The sequence below is a fragment of the Anopheles funestus genome, chromosome 2RL, assembly GCF_943734845.2.
Source record: "Anopheles funestus chromosome 2RL, idAnoFuneDA-416_04, whole genome shotgun sequence".
Taxonomy (NCBI): domain Eukaryota; kingdom Metazoa; phylum Arthropoda; class Insecta; order Diptera; family Culicidae; genus Anopheles; species Anopheles funestus.
In genome coordinates this window covers 1948243-1962355 of record NC_064598.1, presented here as the reverse complement: position 1 = coordinate 1962355, position 14113 = coordinate 1948243, and the positions used below count along the sequence as shown (strand labels likewise).

At 43.3% G+C, this 14113-nt stretch overlaps 1 protein-coding gene and 1 long non-coding RNA gene across 14 annotated transcripts in view; one reads left to right on the top strand and one right to left on the bottom strand.

Moving 5' to 3' along the window:
• Nucleotides 1-14113, bottom strand: part of LOC125760711 (uncharacterized) — a 139904-nt gene that overhangs the window by 12061 nt on the left and 113730 nt on the right. For 11 of the 13 annotated variants that reach the window (XM_049421105.1, XM_049421106.1, XM_049421099.1 and 8 more), the window contains exons 6-7: nt 10826-11036; nt 8419-8499 (exon numbers count right to left, since the gene is read on the bottom strand). In XM_049421105.1, coding sequence (XP_049277062.1) covers nt 8419-8499; nt 10826-11036 — 292 coding nt within the window. The remainder of the gene's footprint in view (nt 1-8418; nt 8500-10825; nt 11037-14113) is intronic. The other 2 variants (XM_049421109.1, XM_049421110.1) reach the window with 1 other exon arrangement.
• Nucleotides 1-14113, top strand: part of LOC125760725 (uncharacterized) — a 107827-nt gene that overhangs the window by 13447 nt on the left and 80267 nt on the right. The window lies entirely within an intron of this gene.

Here is a 14113-nt window from a genome sequence, read left to right as displayed (position 1 = left end):
CCATTAAAAATCACTTTCACGTACCGAAACAACGCTATATTTCAACCCACAGTGCAACTCCCCGAGTAGGTACTTCTGCTGGGAATAGGAGTCACACAGAAAGGGGTTTACATCGTGTATATATGTGTGTGTTTGGGTGTGTTTGTGTGAGAGAGATAGCAGGAAAGGAAAAAAACAAACGAACCAGAAATAGTTTAGGTAGATGTGCTATTTTTTATTGTTTCGCAGCATAGGTTCCCACGCAACATAGCGGCAAAGGTCTGAGGTCGAGTGAATTAAAAAAAACACAAAACAAAACAATCAACTACACGTGTTAGTTTCCCTTTGCCGGGTACGTGGAGCAGACTGAAGGGTGTTGTTTTCTGATGTAATGTATTTATAATGCGTTGTGTCGTGAGCAGGAGATGCAAATTCTATTCCCAGCGCTACTATTAGGCTCGTAGTACAGGGAGCTTTTGGGAGTGCTTAAAACTGTTTCCCTCATGCTCATCCTGCCCGGTCAGGTGCAGTTCCGCACATTACACGTTGCTTAACGCTGAGAACCGCGCCAGCAAAGATTAGAAATGATGGTTCAATAATAATAAATGCTACGAGATTAACGGCGCGCATTGATTTATGGAATCGAGCGATGCTGGGTACAAAACATCAGCTTCCATTCAACCGGGGGGTTCTAATAAAGCTTCGCATCCTGCTTCTGGAAAAGCTTCCGATGCGGAAACGTATCACCGGCGATGTTGGGATAAAAGTCGCAGGGACATGTCGCGCCAAATCCCACGGTTTCGAGGCCAATGTGGCTGATGATAAGTTATTTGTCGGCAGTCGGCAGCACTGGTGTACGGTCAGATGTGTCAAACTCATTTCATTCGCGGGCCACAATTACACATTTCCGATAATTTGCGGACGGCATAGTTTAACATGGAAAGAAAATCAACAAGGGGTCAACAAAATACGTTTTAAAATGTGCAAAACCTACTTCGATATCTCTCATTTACTAATGTAGTTTGGTCATGTTTCAATTAGGTATTATTTATTTAAGAAATTTCTTTGCTAGATTTCTCGATTGAAATCCCTATTTCTCGTTTTTTTCCTTAAATGCAGAGTCTTTCTGAAAATCTATTATTTCTAGTTGCATTTCAAGTGGAAGCTTTTCCACTTCGACGGAAAATGAAACAGATGTTCCAACTCTTTAAAATTAAGAAATCCGGTTTCCAAATTCTTACCAAACCCCAAATAAATTTGGATTTTGATGAGTCGTACATATTTGTTTTGTACTGATTTTTCTCTTGAATGAGTATCAAATTCAGATCGTTTCAATGTCCTGTAATATGTGTTAGAAATGCGAGTTCCTGGAGACAAAATTGATTTTCTAGTGCCGTAATGTAATTATTATTTTCATCCTTAAAGTTCAAGAAAGAGGGTTTTTTTTTGCTCGACTAGAACGTCCAGGTCGTATCAAGACTTTTTTAACCACATAGTCGGGATAGTCAGTCCATGCTACGGGGAGTCGGTCCGGATGAGATTTGATCCTGCCGTGTGGGTCAGCGCCGTTTATCACATACACCACCACACCGCCGCCCCTCAAGAACGAAATTTTGTCTATTAAAATTGTAGAGAAAGTTTTGAGAACCTACTCATCCAGTGCCTGGACTTGTTGAATAATGCGAGCTATAGATCCTTTAGATTTTCCTGAAGATCATACTTAGTCATGGTCTCCCAAACCGGAACAGTAAATATCGTCACATTTGGTCGTATAATGCACAGATATAAATTCCAGATATTCTCTCTAAAAAACTGGATGCACTCAGATTGATTGTAAAATAACATTCCATTTTTCGGTAATCAATGCTTTCAGTACAAAATGTCAAAACTTTCTCCAAAGTACAAAGTCCAAATCCAAAGTCTTTGCAGGCCGCGGGCCGCCAGTTTGACACACCTGGAGTACAGAATGCAAGCTGCAATTTTCTACCATTTGCTTGCGTGATCCGTGTCCGTGTTGCTGTTTTTCCCATGGCTATCGGATTAAACAGTGCAGTGTGTTCAATTAAACCCGGACTGTTATTAACTACAACAGGCCAGCTGCGCGGATTGTGTCGATCGGGGAATTTAAACAATTTATTGGAGAAAAACGAGTGTGCGGATTTCACTCCTTTCGACAGTTCGGACGGAGCGACGGAAAGAATCCCTCTCGTACTACGAGCAAAATATCGTGATCCGGCACTACGGGCGACAGATACACAGTGATAAAGCCCAGCAAGAGTCACGTAAATCAGCCATCATCAGCCAGAAATGGTGGGGATGGACACACACGACAAGCGGGGTTTTAAGAGCATTAAATTGAGTGCAATGATGCAGATCAGGTAATGAATCTCGAATGATTGCACTTTGCGGGGAAGCGGCTATCTTCCCCGGGGCTCGCACGATGCCTCATAAATAGTGCAACTCCGCGTACGCACGAGACGCCCGAATCGTGCCCAGAGATCGGCATTAATCCATCTGGGTTCAGCACGCGGGGAAGCTGGAAAACAGCTCGCGGGTGGTAAATTAAGTACGCACATATTAGTCAAAACGATCTTAACAAGCGCTTTGCTTTAGCACACGCGTTGAATTAATGGTACTGGCGCCATTCCTGACGCTGTGGTTCTGCGCGGTTCTGCATAAATCCACCATTAGCAAAGGTAAATTTCACCTAATTGGGGTCTCATCAACGGACCGATCGCCACAGCGACCTTCTCCAGGGTACGCCTTTGAAGTTCACGAGCAACGGATTCGCGAATTCGGGGGACTTGCTTCGCAGCCTTGCTCTGGCAACGAAACGGAAATGGTTACTACAAACGGTCCACGGCAAACGGTGACAGAGGATTAACAAAACCGATGCATCCTGGGCAACGACTTCCTGGAAGATGTATTTGTGTTTGCTAGAGTCGGATTGCTGCAAAAGCTTTCCGTTGTGCCAAGCGCAACACGAAAACCCAGCCACACGGGTTTGGGGATTATTTATTCAAATTTATGATCGTTCCCGTGGGAATCGTCTTGCGTCCTATGTGACGATGACGACACGGATGACGATGATGATGATGCTGACGAGCAGAACGGGTCGGAAACCCTAAAACCCAAAAGCAACATATTTATGCACATGAAAAGACGCTTATTTATCATTCGCCATTGTTTTGACGTTTAAGTAATTGCGTTCTGCATGTACAAACGTACCACGGCTCGTTGCTTGACAGAGTTGGAGAACGCGCAACATCATCCGCTCGTTGGTGTACCGTTTTGTGGTGGCATCAATCCTTCCATTGCTTGCTTCCCAACTAACCAAGAGGTCCAACGGAAGTAAGTGAAATTGGAAATGGTTTGGTTTTATTTTTTTTTATTTCTCCAAGCGAAGGGAGAAAACTTTCATATGGCGCGTGTATGTTTGGCAAAATATAAATGTGTACTTAAGCCGACGGCAAAACCAGGGGGGGCGGGGGGGATGGTTGAAGTGCGTCATGCATTTGCCAGCCATGTTACACAGCGGCAAGTTGTCCTTCCATGTCACTCGAGCTAGGGCTCAAACCTCACGACAGATAGATAGTGTAATTCAACAGATAACAACATCTAGCAGCAGTTTTCTACCGAAAGGAACGAGTAATCGCTAAGGATACAGGCACAACGAGGATGATCGTCTCGGCGGAACTCCCAAAACGCGGTCCACACCGTGCAGGATTTTGCAAACCAAGACCACAATATGATGCTGGGTTGGGGAAATGGAGAAACTGGCTAGAAAAACTGACTACCATCCACACATAAGGGAAATGATTTATTGCACACTGCAGCACGGATTATGTCGCCTGTTGTTGGGCGATGCTGTTTGTTTTGTGTGTGTGTGCGTTTTAGTTTTGGTAGATCGGTCGGTGTCTAATATTCTTACAACGGAGCGCGGAAGAATCTCTTCGCCTATCTCGGTACGGACCCCGCTGGACCGCTTCTCTGACATTCTTTCTAAACTCTACATAATCTAGCACAAGTTTTGTCCCAGGGTTTTGTCACTATTCGATCTAACAGAGTTGTGAAATGGAAAGCAACCGTGCAGCCAGAAGGCGGAGTTTTGGGCGAATGTTTTAGAAACAGTTCCACAAACAGCACAAATACGACTAAAAACCTAGTTCACGTTTCACCACCGATGAAGTTTCAGGCTTTACTCCAAAAGCAGTGCAGCCCCCCTGCTCGCGTATGTTGCCGCACCATTGAGCATCAACATTTGCATAATAGATAAACTTGTGCTTCTGTTGCCCGAAGTTCTGTATCGCCCCATGACCCCCTGCGTGGCAGATCGACACGTCAAAAACGGCATTGTGGCAGTTAAAGATTACGTGGCTTCCGTTGTCGTGTAGATCGGGGGGATGTTTTTTTTCTCGTTTGTTATGCAAGAAAAGGTTTTAAATCATAATTTTCTTTCCCACGGCCAACCCCATCTTGGTTATAGTTTTTCGCAGGAAATGTCCACGTGTCCTCCCACGGTAATGGAAGCAATACAATTCAAAAATTGAAACTCTCCACCCTCTCTCTCTCTCTCTCGAACTGTTTCGTCCACTTCTTTACTCCAACTCCAAAGCGCTCGAAAAGAGGGTTAAACAAAAAAAAACGGGAAGACTTTTCCTCCATCGCTATGTTGCCGTTTGACATGGACCATTTTTTGTTATTAAACCATTTCACCCTTTTTCGCTGTGTGTGGTGGCGCCCAGTCAGTGTTGTGTGCCGCTTGTGTTGTGCATTTGTGGCAAAAGTCGTCTCCTCGTCGGCGATGAATTATGGGCGTTATTGTTGCTGTCAGTGTGGGTAGTTGTGGGATTTTCGGGGTGAAGTTTATTTGTGCAAAACAGTTGCGGCTTGCACGGAAAGAGCAAATTTGTAACTCGTTTGGCTCGTTCGGATCGCGATAGCTGTCCGAGCGATGTGACCAGGGGGAAAATCAAGGAGGGGGGTGTCTTGTGGGGGGTGAAAAATAGTGCAGCAAATGATTGTGAAGAATTACATTCATGAGTATGAAAAATGATACTGCATTCAAATGAATCATCCAACGGTCGAGCTTCGGAACGGTTCAGGCGATCTTCTCTTTCGGACACGCAGTTTAAAAGGGGGGAAGTTTTTTTTATGAATATAAATTAGTTTGAGAAATAATTTACATAACAAAAATGAAGTGAAATGCATTTTTTTTGCAACAAATAGCATAAAGAAGTTTGGTTCAATATTATTATACGTTACACGGTGATCATGAAATTTGTGTAAATCCGATAAACATACAAATGTGTTCTGAAATAGACACCAAATCCAACTCTTGGTGGAAGTGCTTCACAATTTTCCTACCGAACTTTAAGTGAGGTGGAAGAAAGTCACTAAAGACCAAAAAATATTGCTTCAATCAATGCTTAATCCACAATTTTGGGCTCATGTTGATAAGGTTTGTTGGTTTAATTTTAAAAAATTTCCACTTTGTCACTTTCCCATTTCGTGGTCTTGCTTCGACCCTGTTTAAAAGATAAGCGAATCGAAATGAATGTTCCCTGCGGGCAAGGTTATCCGCTTTCGCTTCGTAGTACATGATTGTAAGGAATTTGGTGGCCAAAAATCGTTCCGATTCGAACATCGGTCGGTATGTGTTGCGATTGTAACGGAGCGTGTGGCGTAATGTAAGACGTTGCCATCGATTAAGGATTTCGGAGGATGTCGTGTTCCATTTACAATACCATCTCATTTTGCTACCGACAGCAATCGTTGGCTTACCAGCTCGAACGCCGGCAAAACCCTGATGACAACGATGAGTTCACCACGACAGACCTGTGTCATCGGCAGAGTAAAATCGTATCCAATGTAATTCTGGATTTGCAGCAGCACGGGAGCGCCCGTGTAGAACGATCAACCTTGGCGATTCCTTTGTAATCAACAGAGCAAAATAGAAGGAGAAAAATCTTCACCTTACAAACTGGTCAACGTGACAATAATGCTCAAATCGGTTACCTGAGCTGAGGAGGGAAAAGCTGCGTACAAACTTGTCCAAAACCGAAAACACACCGGCTCGGATATCGAAAATGAAAAGTACACCGTGTCTATAATGGGACCCGAAAAAAACACACACACTTGCAACCGAATGCTTTGAATCAGTTCTCGTGTTTCACATTACACATCTAGCCCCACCCCCCACCTCGGGAAAGTCATGCTTGGAGCGCACGGAGGCGCTGGAGCGTGGATTCCTTGAAGTGTTCGTACGACGCTGCCGACGAGAGATGGGTTTTTGGTTTTCGTTCGTTGGATCCACACCACCCAACGTCACGCCATATGTGATGCTAAATGAGTGTGACTTGAAAAACAGTTAACGCTTAGGAAAATCCATCCGTTTTTACTCCAAATCTAACCCGGCACGGGGGTGGAAATTTTCCCGGGCAGCAAGGAAAAAGGCGATGAGTCGCGAGTGGCTTCGGCAGGGAAAAGGTGATGTGTCGTGTTTGCTTCGGGAAAATTAAATGACAACGACAAAGCAAACGACACTTTCCAAGTGCCAGTTAGCAATAGGATGATGCGATGAGTTCTGAAGAAATTGGCTAGACTCGGAAGGTACTAGGGTACGGTGTCGGTATCAAGTTGCTCGTAGAACGTGCAGCGGCTTAGGGTAAAGGATAAACAGCACAAATGACTAATGAAAATAAATGCGCCTTAGATAAGGGGCTGATGCTTCGGTTTGCCATTCGGATGACGAAGATGGCTTTCCCACCACGTTCGAGAGGAACTGGCAAAATGTGTACATACGTGTGTGTGTGAGTGAAAAGTGACAAAATGGTCGAATGATATGAGTGACAATGCGCTGTCTGAATGTTTTTTCAGCCTTCTCAATGTCATCACAGCCAAAAAAAATGGAAAAGATCCCTCTGTTCTTGGTACGATGATGTGTTAAGGCAAAATATGCGGTTAGGGCTCTCTCTGTGTGTGTGTGTTTTTATCGCTTGAAAATATGTTGAAACTGTACGCCAAAGATGATGTGGTAGAGTGCGCTAAACCACCAAGAGTAAAAGACAAAAAATCGCCTCAGTGATGACAGTGCCGCGCCAGATACGACGCACGTTCATCGAATACGCGAGAACGGGAAATTAATACCATCTGCAAACAATTTGTAGCAATTGAAGCACTTTTTATGGCACTCAAAACTGTGACGTCTATAGCCAGGAAGCGAGGAAAAAAGCCTCCAGGCACCGAGTGAAATAGCCCACTTTGTATTGTAATTAAATTTCTTGGACGACGGTTCAGGCTGCTCCATTTTGTATGTTGTCGGATTACAGTGAAAAAAAAGAAAGTGCGGACACAATTATTGGGAAATTCTCAGCCGTCCTCTGTCTGTCAGTTTCTTCATTTCCTCACCAGGCGTGAGGCTTTTTTACCTAATAAGGATATTTCGCCGTACAAATGGCATCCAATATTGGACCGTTTTAATGCTGTTAAAAACAAAAGGGAAAAACGATTGGAACCAGCGGAAAAGGTTCACAAATATTGCACTTTGGAATTTACATTTTCCTTCGCGAAACTACACCCGCGAATGAAAGCTCTTTATTAGGGAAATTACATTAAGCTCGAGGCTTTTTTTTAGCTTGGAAATGTAAAATGAAGCCCACGAGAGAAATGAGAGAAATAAAAAAAAGGATGGTATGTTCCGCTGACTGATTTCGGGGAACGGTTTTTATTGAAGCTCCCAGAACATGATCGGAGGCCATTTCGAGACGGATTTGTTTTGAATTGGAGAAAAAGTCAAATTACGAACGAGTTTCCAGCGATGCTATTTTTATGCAGGTGAAATGTGAATAGTTAATCTGCTGTACCGTAGCCATAAACTTGACGTTATTCCCGTATTCGGTTGGATTAGTTTCGAAATGGATTAAACCACACATGGCAAACCGCTTGGGGTCGCTTTTATTCATTCCGAAATAAGACTTTTGCTAGTACACTACCGAGAATGGGTTCTTTTGCGTTCTGTTGATAAATGGAAAACTGCTCTCACGGAAAACAATGCGCGGTTTGTTAATGCATTCTGGGCTAATCCTTGCTCACGGGAAGTGAGAGTTAAAATATGCTTTAGGTGATTCGAACTTTAACCTCAACCGAGCCGGTGTGAAAGAACGAATTAGGTATGTGTGTGTGTGTATTTTCTCCCTGCTCGCAATGTTTGTATGTGGCATTAAACAAAAAAAAGCATGCTTGGAGATATATAATGTGGTATTGTTGAACATGGCTTTTGGCATGGAATTGGGGGAAAAGAAAAAAAACTAACCAGTCGTTCGTTACTTGAACCAGGGTTATGGAGCTGAAGGAGTGAAAAAGGACTCTCACTGTTTGTGGTGGGTTTTGTAGGTGTGTGGAATTCGGGGTTGAAGTTGAAAAAATATGATCCATTACCTAGTCCAATGGCACCGATAAAGTGCTTTCCTCCAGTGTTTGGACCATACTTGGAGAAATCTTGGGCAAACTCTCGTTCATCTGTTCGGCATGCGGGTGAAAAAGAAAAAAAAGAAAGATAAAGAGAGACAGACAGACAGAAAGAGTGCGTGTGAGACAGAGAGAGAGAGAGAGAGAGAGAGAGAGGGAGAGCGAGACTGTCGGGAAGGGTAGAACGAATAAGGGATGAGGTGAGGTTAGTGAGTAAAAATGAATAAAAACGCAAGAAGGAGGATCAGATGAAAAATTGCTTGTTTTGTCGGAACTTTTCGGAGCAGTCGTAGTGATGGGGTACGGATAGTACCACCAAGTGGATCCTAGCTGTGGACAGGGGCAAGCATGGCATGGCAGCATGATCACGTAGCAAACGGAATAAAATAAAGCAAACTGGCACCGAGTTGTATGGCACCGGTAAAGGGGATGAGCGAGGATGAGGGCACGAAATGGAATGAAATAAGAAAGGTTTGAACATAAAATCCTGCCAAAGGTGTGGCGAGAGACCCGTTCCAAGGGGGGGAGGGGGGCACCCGGCATAGTGGTGGTAAGAAATCGAGCTTTTAATGGTTTTTGGGGGATGGCCTAAAACCAAGCAGCCAGATTTCGAGAGAAGAAAGATTTATTTCCAGCGGTGAGGCCCGCAATAGGCCCGGAGAGGGGGGCCGAGAGTTTTGCACGACCGAGTTGACAAAACATTGTTTTGCGCCGTAGATTTATGTGTTATTGGAAGGTGTCAGTCGGTGTGTGTGTGGCTTAGCACACAAAACTAATGTTTTATCTGTTTTTGCTTAGACAAATGGGAATGGGTGGTTGGATTTATTCTAATGTTGGAGAGCGGTGCAAAACATAACGGAAACAGGGAACAGGGTACAGATTGGTGAAGAATTTTAAGTGCAAAGTTTGAAGATGGAATGGTCAGTATGGACAGGAGGGACATTTCTATTTTCAACTAACTCTCGTCTAAGAATAGAGGCAATGGCCGACTGCTCCGTTGAATGCTTGACTGATTGCGTATCGGCTTAATAAACATGTAATAAATTGAATGACAAACGATCTTTATTGTTGTGCGTCTCGGCACGACAGATCAACCTTTTGCCGTTCCGGTGTGGCAAACAGATTTTTCTATTCATCCTTTCCATCGGCTCGGTTCGACGTTGATTATAAACGTCCGATTTCCCCACGGATCGTTGCACCATAAAATAGAATACATTTTCCAAAAATTCGTCCACTCTGAAAGCATGGTTCGAAAATCCATTGTGCTGAAACATCTTCATTTCCTCGTTGCGCGCCACCATTACATCCTTCTGCCGCATCCCTCAGCCAACGCTGGGACAGAAATAAAATCTTTCGAAAAAGTCAACTAGTCGTCCAGAAACAGATTCGGTTAAGAACCTAGACAACTGGTGACCTGGAGTGGGGAAAGCAAGAGTCAAGCGAAAAAGGTCACCCAAACTTTCATGCACCAAGGCGAAAGAGAGAGATAGGGTTTTCTTTTTATCCTTGACCTTTCGCTGGATCGAGTTTCACTATGTCCCCCCCGGGTAATGCTCGCCAATGTGACGTGCATTTCCGGATCTTTTTTTTCTCCTCCTTCTTAGAGTGTTTTGTAGATAGATACTTTTTTTCTTCTGCATTCTTCAACAGAACAGTCTTGAGGCTATCGGACCAGCTGACAAAATCGATCCTATTGTTCGTTTACAAAAGGGACCTACGATCGGAAGGACGAGTGAAAGAAGATATGGAGAATGGTGAATGTGGTTTTTTTTTGTTTTGTTTTGTTTGAGTGAGTTTTCCTATTGTCCGTTCTGTTAGCGTCTTTGCTCATCTTCAAAACATCCCAAGTTGCTGTGTGTTCATGGTCCATTTAATGTTGAAAAAAGATTAAACCACAGTCATTTGTAGATCGGATAGTTCGACAGACGACGAGGGCGATTATACGGACAGCTTATGGATTAAGTGTGCTTAAAGTATTGATCTAAGTCCAGTAGCAAATAAACACTAAATAAAATGTTGTTCTCCATTTTTTAGTAGTCCAAATGGTTTTCATAAAAATTTCGGTTTTGCTGTAGTTGATATTATTTAAACAACTATATTAAACTGTACTTAAAATTCTCATAACAATGCAAGTAAAGAAAACCTAAATCGATACAAACTAAGGTAGAAACACACCCATACAAACGAAAAAAAAACACAAACAATAATTAATACATGAATAAAGCAAAGAATGGAACAGGATAAGTTGGAAAGCAAAATGGAAAGCTCCGAAGAGTAAAAGGAAAGTTGGGAAATAATGCTTTCGGGGGAAAAAACGGCAGCAGCAGCAAGGAAAGTGTTCTGTCTCTCCCCCCACCCCGGGGCCTACCCTACTGACCTGTGACGTCCAGATAAACGGCGAGATTTATTTTCGGCTCGGTGTTCACCTGACACTCATAAATTCCGCTATCTTTCTGCTGTGCATACTCTATTTTCAGATCCCAGTCGTCCGAGTCGGGCGGATGGATTACGGAGAAGCGCTGATCGCCGGTGTAGGTGTAGATGTTGGACGTCAATATGTGCAGGTCCCGCTTGCGCATCCACGACACCTGCGAACAAGGAGAAAGAGTTTCAGTTAATTTGCTGTTAAAGCTTTGCCGCTGTGCTGTACATGCTTGCCATAAAGTAGTTAAGCATTTAATCAGATTATTTAAGGGACATCGGTAACAAAAATCGTTGTTACTGGTATGCGTTTAACGGAAGTGCTTGTCGTATATTTCAATAACGAATCGATTTGATATGACCACAAATTCCTCGATGGGAAAGCATAATTTCACTGTGGTATTAAACTATGTGGAAAGCAGTTTTTAGTTTCCAGCAAAGTATCTAACCACAGATTTAATAGGTCATGTTCGCGTAAATCGTTTAATTACAGGACCGTACCAAAAGCCTTTAATCTGTCAATCATGCATTTGAGAGTAGCACAACATGAATCAAACAGCTGCAAGGTGAAACCATACCTTTATGGTAGTTATTAATAATATTAAAATTAATTCAACAGTTATTTATTATGAAATTAAATTTTCATACCCATCCATTAAACACATAGCGGGGAAATCCTTTCGGTCATTTATATTTGCTCTGAAATTGAATTCCATTTATCAATTTGTGAAAACATTACATTTGTCATTCTCCTTTTTTTGATTACAACGCTGCGCAAGAAACGTTCCATTGTAGTTGCAGAATAATTTTTAGGGATCACAAAACTGTACCATTATTTCACCCAAAAATGCCACCAGCGAATATGGTCGTAAGGTAGCAGCAATCAATTAATCATAATGCGTCATGAAGTTCATGAAAAATATTTCTCCGCTGCGTAGAAAAAAAACATTTGCAAAAAAACATCAAATAGAGTGAGGGTTTCTCTTTCTCTCTCTCTCTCTTTTTGAAATCTGGAACAGTTCGGACGTTTGGAATCGATTCATAAGCAACGAATAGCGTATCATGCATCAAGAACGACAAAGATTCAACTTGCATGAAGGTGCTCGCTAGACGACGGAGCATAGAACGCTTTTGTTTGCATTTCCGGTTGTTGTATTGTGCATGTTATGTGCGTCGCCTTTTTGTTGTTGTTGTTGTTAAGCTTTCGTTTCGCGCTCGTTCGTGCGAATCGGCCACGACGGCTTTGGCGAAACAATGGATGTTGTTCCGTTGCTTTACGCCATCCTTTGACACGCGTGAATAAAGGATAGAACTGGGGTTGGCTAAGGGAGTTTTTTTTTGTTTCGTTGCTGTTTTGTACATTTTTCATCGTCGTTTGCGATGGCCTGTGCCCTTCTAAAATGCCAACATTCTATATCAAACAGATCCGCGGATATGTTCGACGCGATTGGCAGTCGGGCAGTTGGGCAAGGCAAGGTATAGAATGGCAGCGGATTTCAACTGAACCATTTGGATTGTCTGCACCCGCATAACACAGAAAGCCGTATCGTACCGTATTCGTGACGGTTACTGAAGCATCACAGTGAACAGGCTGAAATGGACCAGTGAGCATGCAGCGTCGTTGCTTTTGCGAGATGGAAAGACAGAAACATCCAGCCAGCTTCCATCGCATCGGGATGCGGACTGTTTCGCTCGAGCACAACGACAAAGGTGACATCACGGACGGCGCAATCCGGCGCGTAAGGCCAGGACAGATTCCGATCAAAGGCGCGGCATCGATGTTCGAGGACGATGCAGTACATCTAGCAAACACAAATTGATGAATTATAGACTGAATATTTATTTCGCGATTTTTCCATTCGCATCAAAAATGTATGCCCATGTGTCTGGTGGAAAGAATCCAACGATGCTTATTTTGCGTCGGAACATCCCCATCCCCATCCACTCCGGTTCGTGCCCGGATAGTGGAGAAGCAATTTTTGCATACTTTCGCATAACGATGGGGTTTGGCGATGGGAAACGAACGCGAAGAAAGCAGAAACAGGCACGTTGGTTTGGAACGATGAAATGATGGGAAAAATGTCAGCTCAATTTGATTTTCCAGCGGTGTGACAATTTGGTGCGAATGCCACGATGTTTTTCCCCATTTCCCTCTGTGTGCTCGCAGGATCACGATCACCTTTTTTTCATATTCCTCTTGCACTCTTGACGTTGATGTAACTGATAAAGCTGCCAACGTGTGCGTGTGTGTGGTAGGTCGAAAAATTCGATGAATATTAACAAAAATAAGCAAAAAAGAAAAATCCATGCACCAAATGAGCGGCAAACGAACATGTTTATCGAATCGGGCCCGCACGTCAAGCAGGGGCGAAGGATAATTCGTTTATGAGTAGGAGCGACCCATAATGAAGTTTCAACCGCCGTACGTGACGGAATGGTAATCAGTCAGGTGTCGCTTTAAATTACTTAAAGCGAACAAACTTTTTGCGATCCGACTTATATTGTGATATTAAATTAAGAAGTTATCAGCAGCAAAAGCATCAAATTTAGCAAAAATATTATCGCTACATGAGGCGTAGGCACAGTTTTTAATTTGTTGATCATATTCTTAATTGATAACTTCAAGCCTAACAAAACAAACATTCGTTCGCTTTCGGCTACAGCTTTGTGGTGGGGTAGCCCTTGTGGTAGAGTAATATTTTTATTAATTTCATCACACAATCTCGTTGAGTGCTGCGGTAATGATTTGGCCACCTCGTATGAACATCCCATTAGCGGTTGTTTGCCAACGGGCAAATTCCATCGACGGAATGACATTTTCGCTTGAGGCTATGCTCTTTTGTTGACTTTTTGACGAAAACTCACATGGGCGTGTAAATAGAGCATTTCGAATGAAAACATTAACTCAATTGCCCTTAAGGAAGGCGTTGTGTAACTTTCTGTGTTGGAGTTGAGGTGACATAGCTCCACTACGCCTCACACCACGTTGTCATGTTGTCGCACTGGGTAAAAAAAAACTTTTCTTCCGTCTAATTAATGCGTTGCGATTGGAACGAGCTCCGCGAAGAATCCGACACGTTGGCACCGGCAGCAGCGAAAAAGTTACGTCCGCGTGACGTTTGCGTCCGTGCATGCACCGCAACTGTGCGCGAAGATGATTTTATTACTGTTTCGCGACGTGGAACGGACGACATACAATCAGTCATTCGCTTGTGCCAAAGATAAATATGCCATGCGTCGTTCC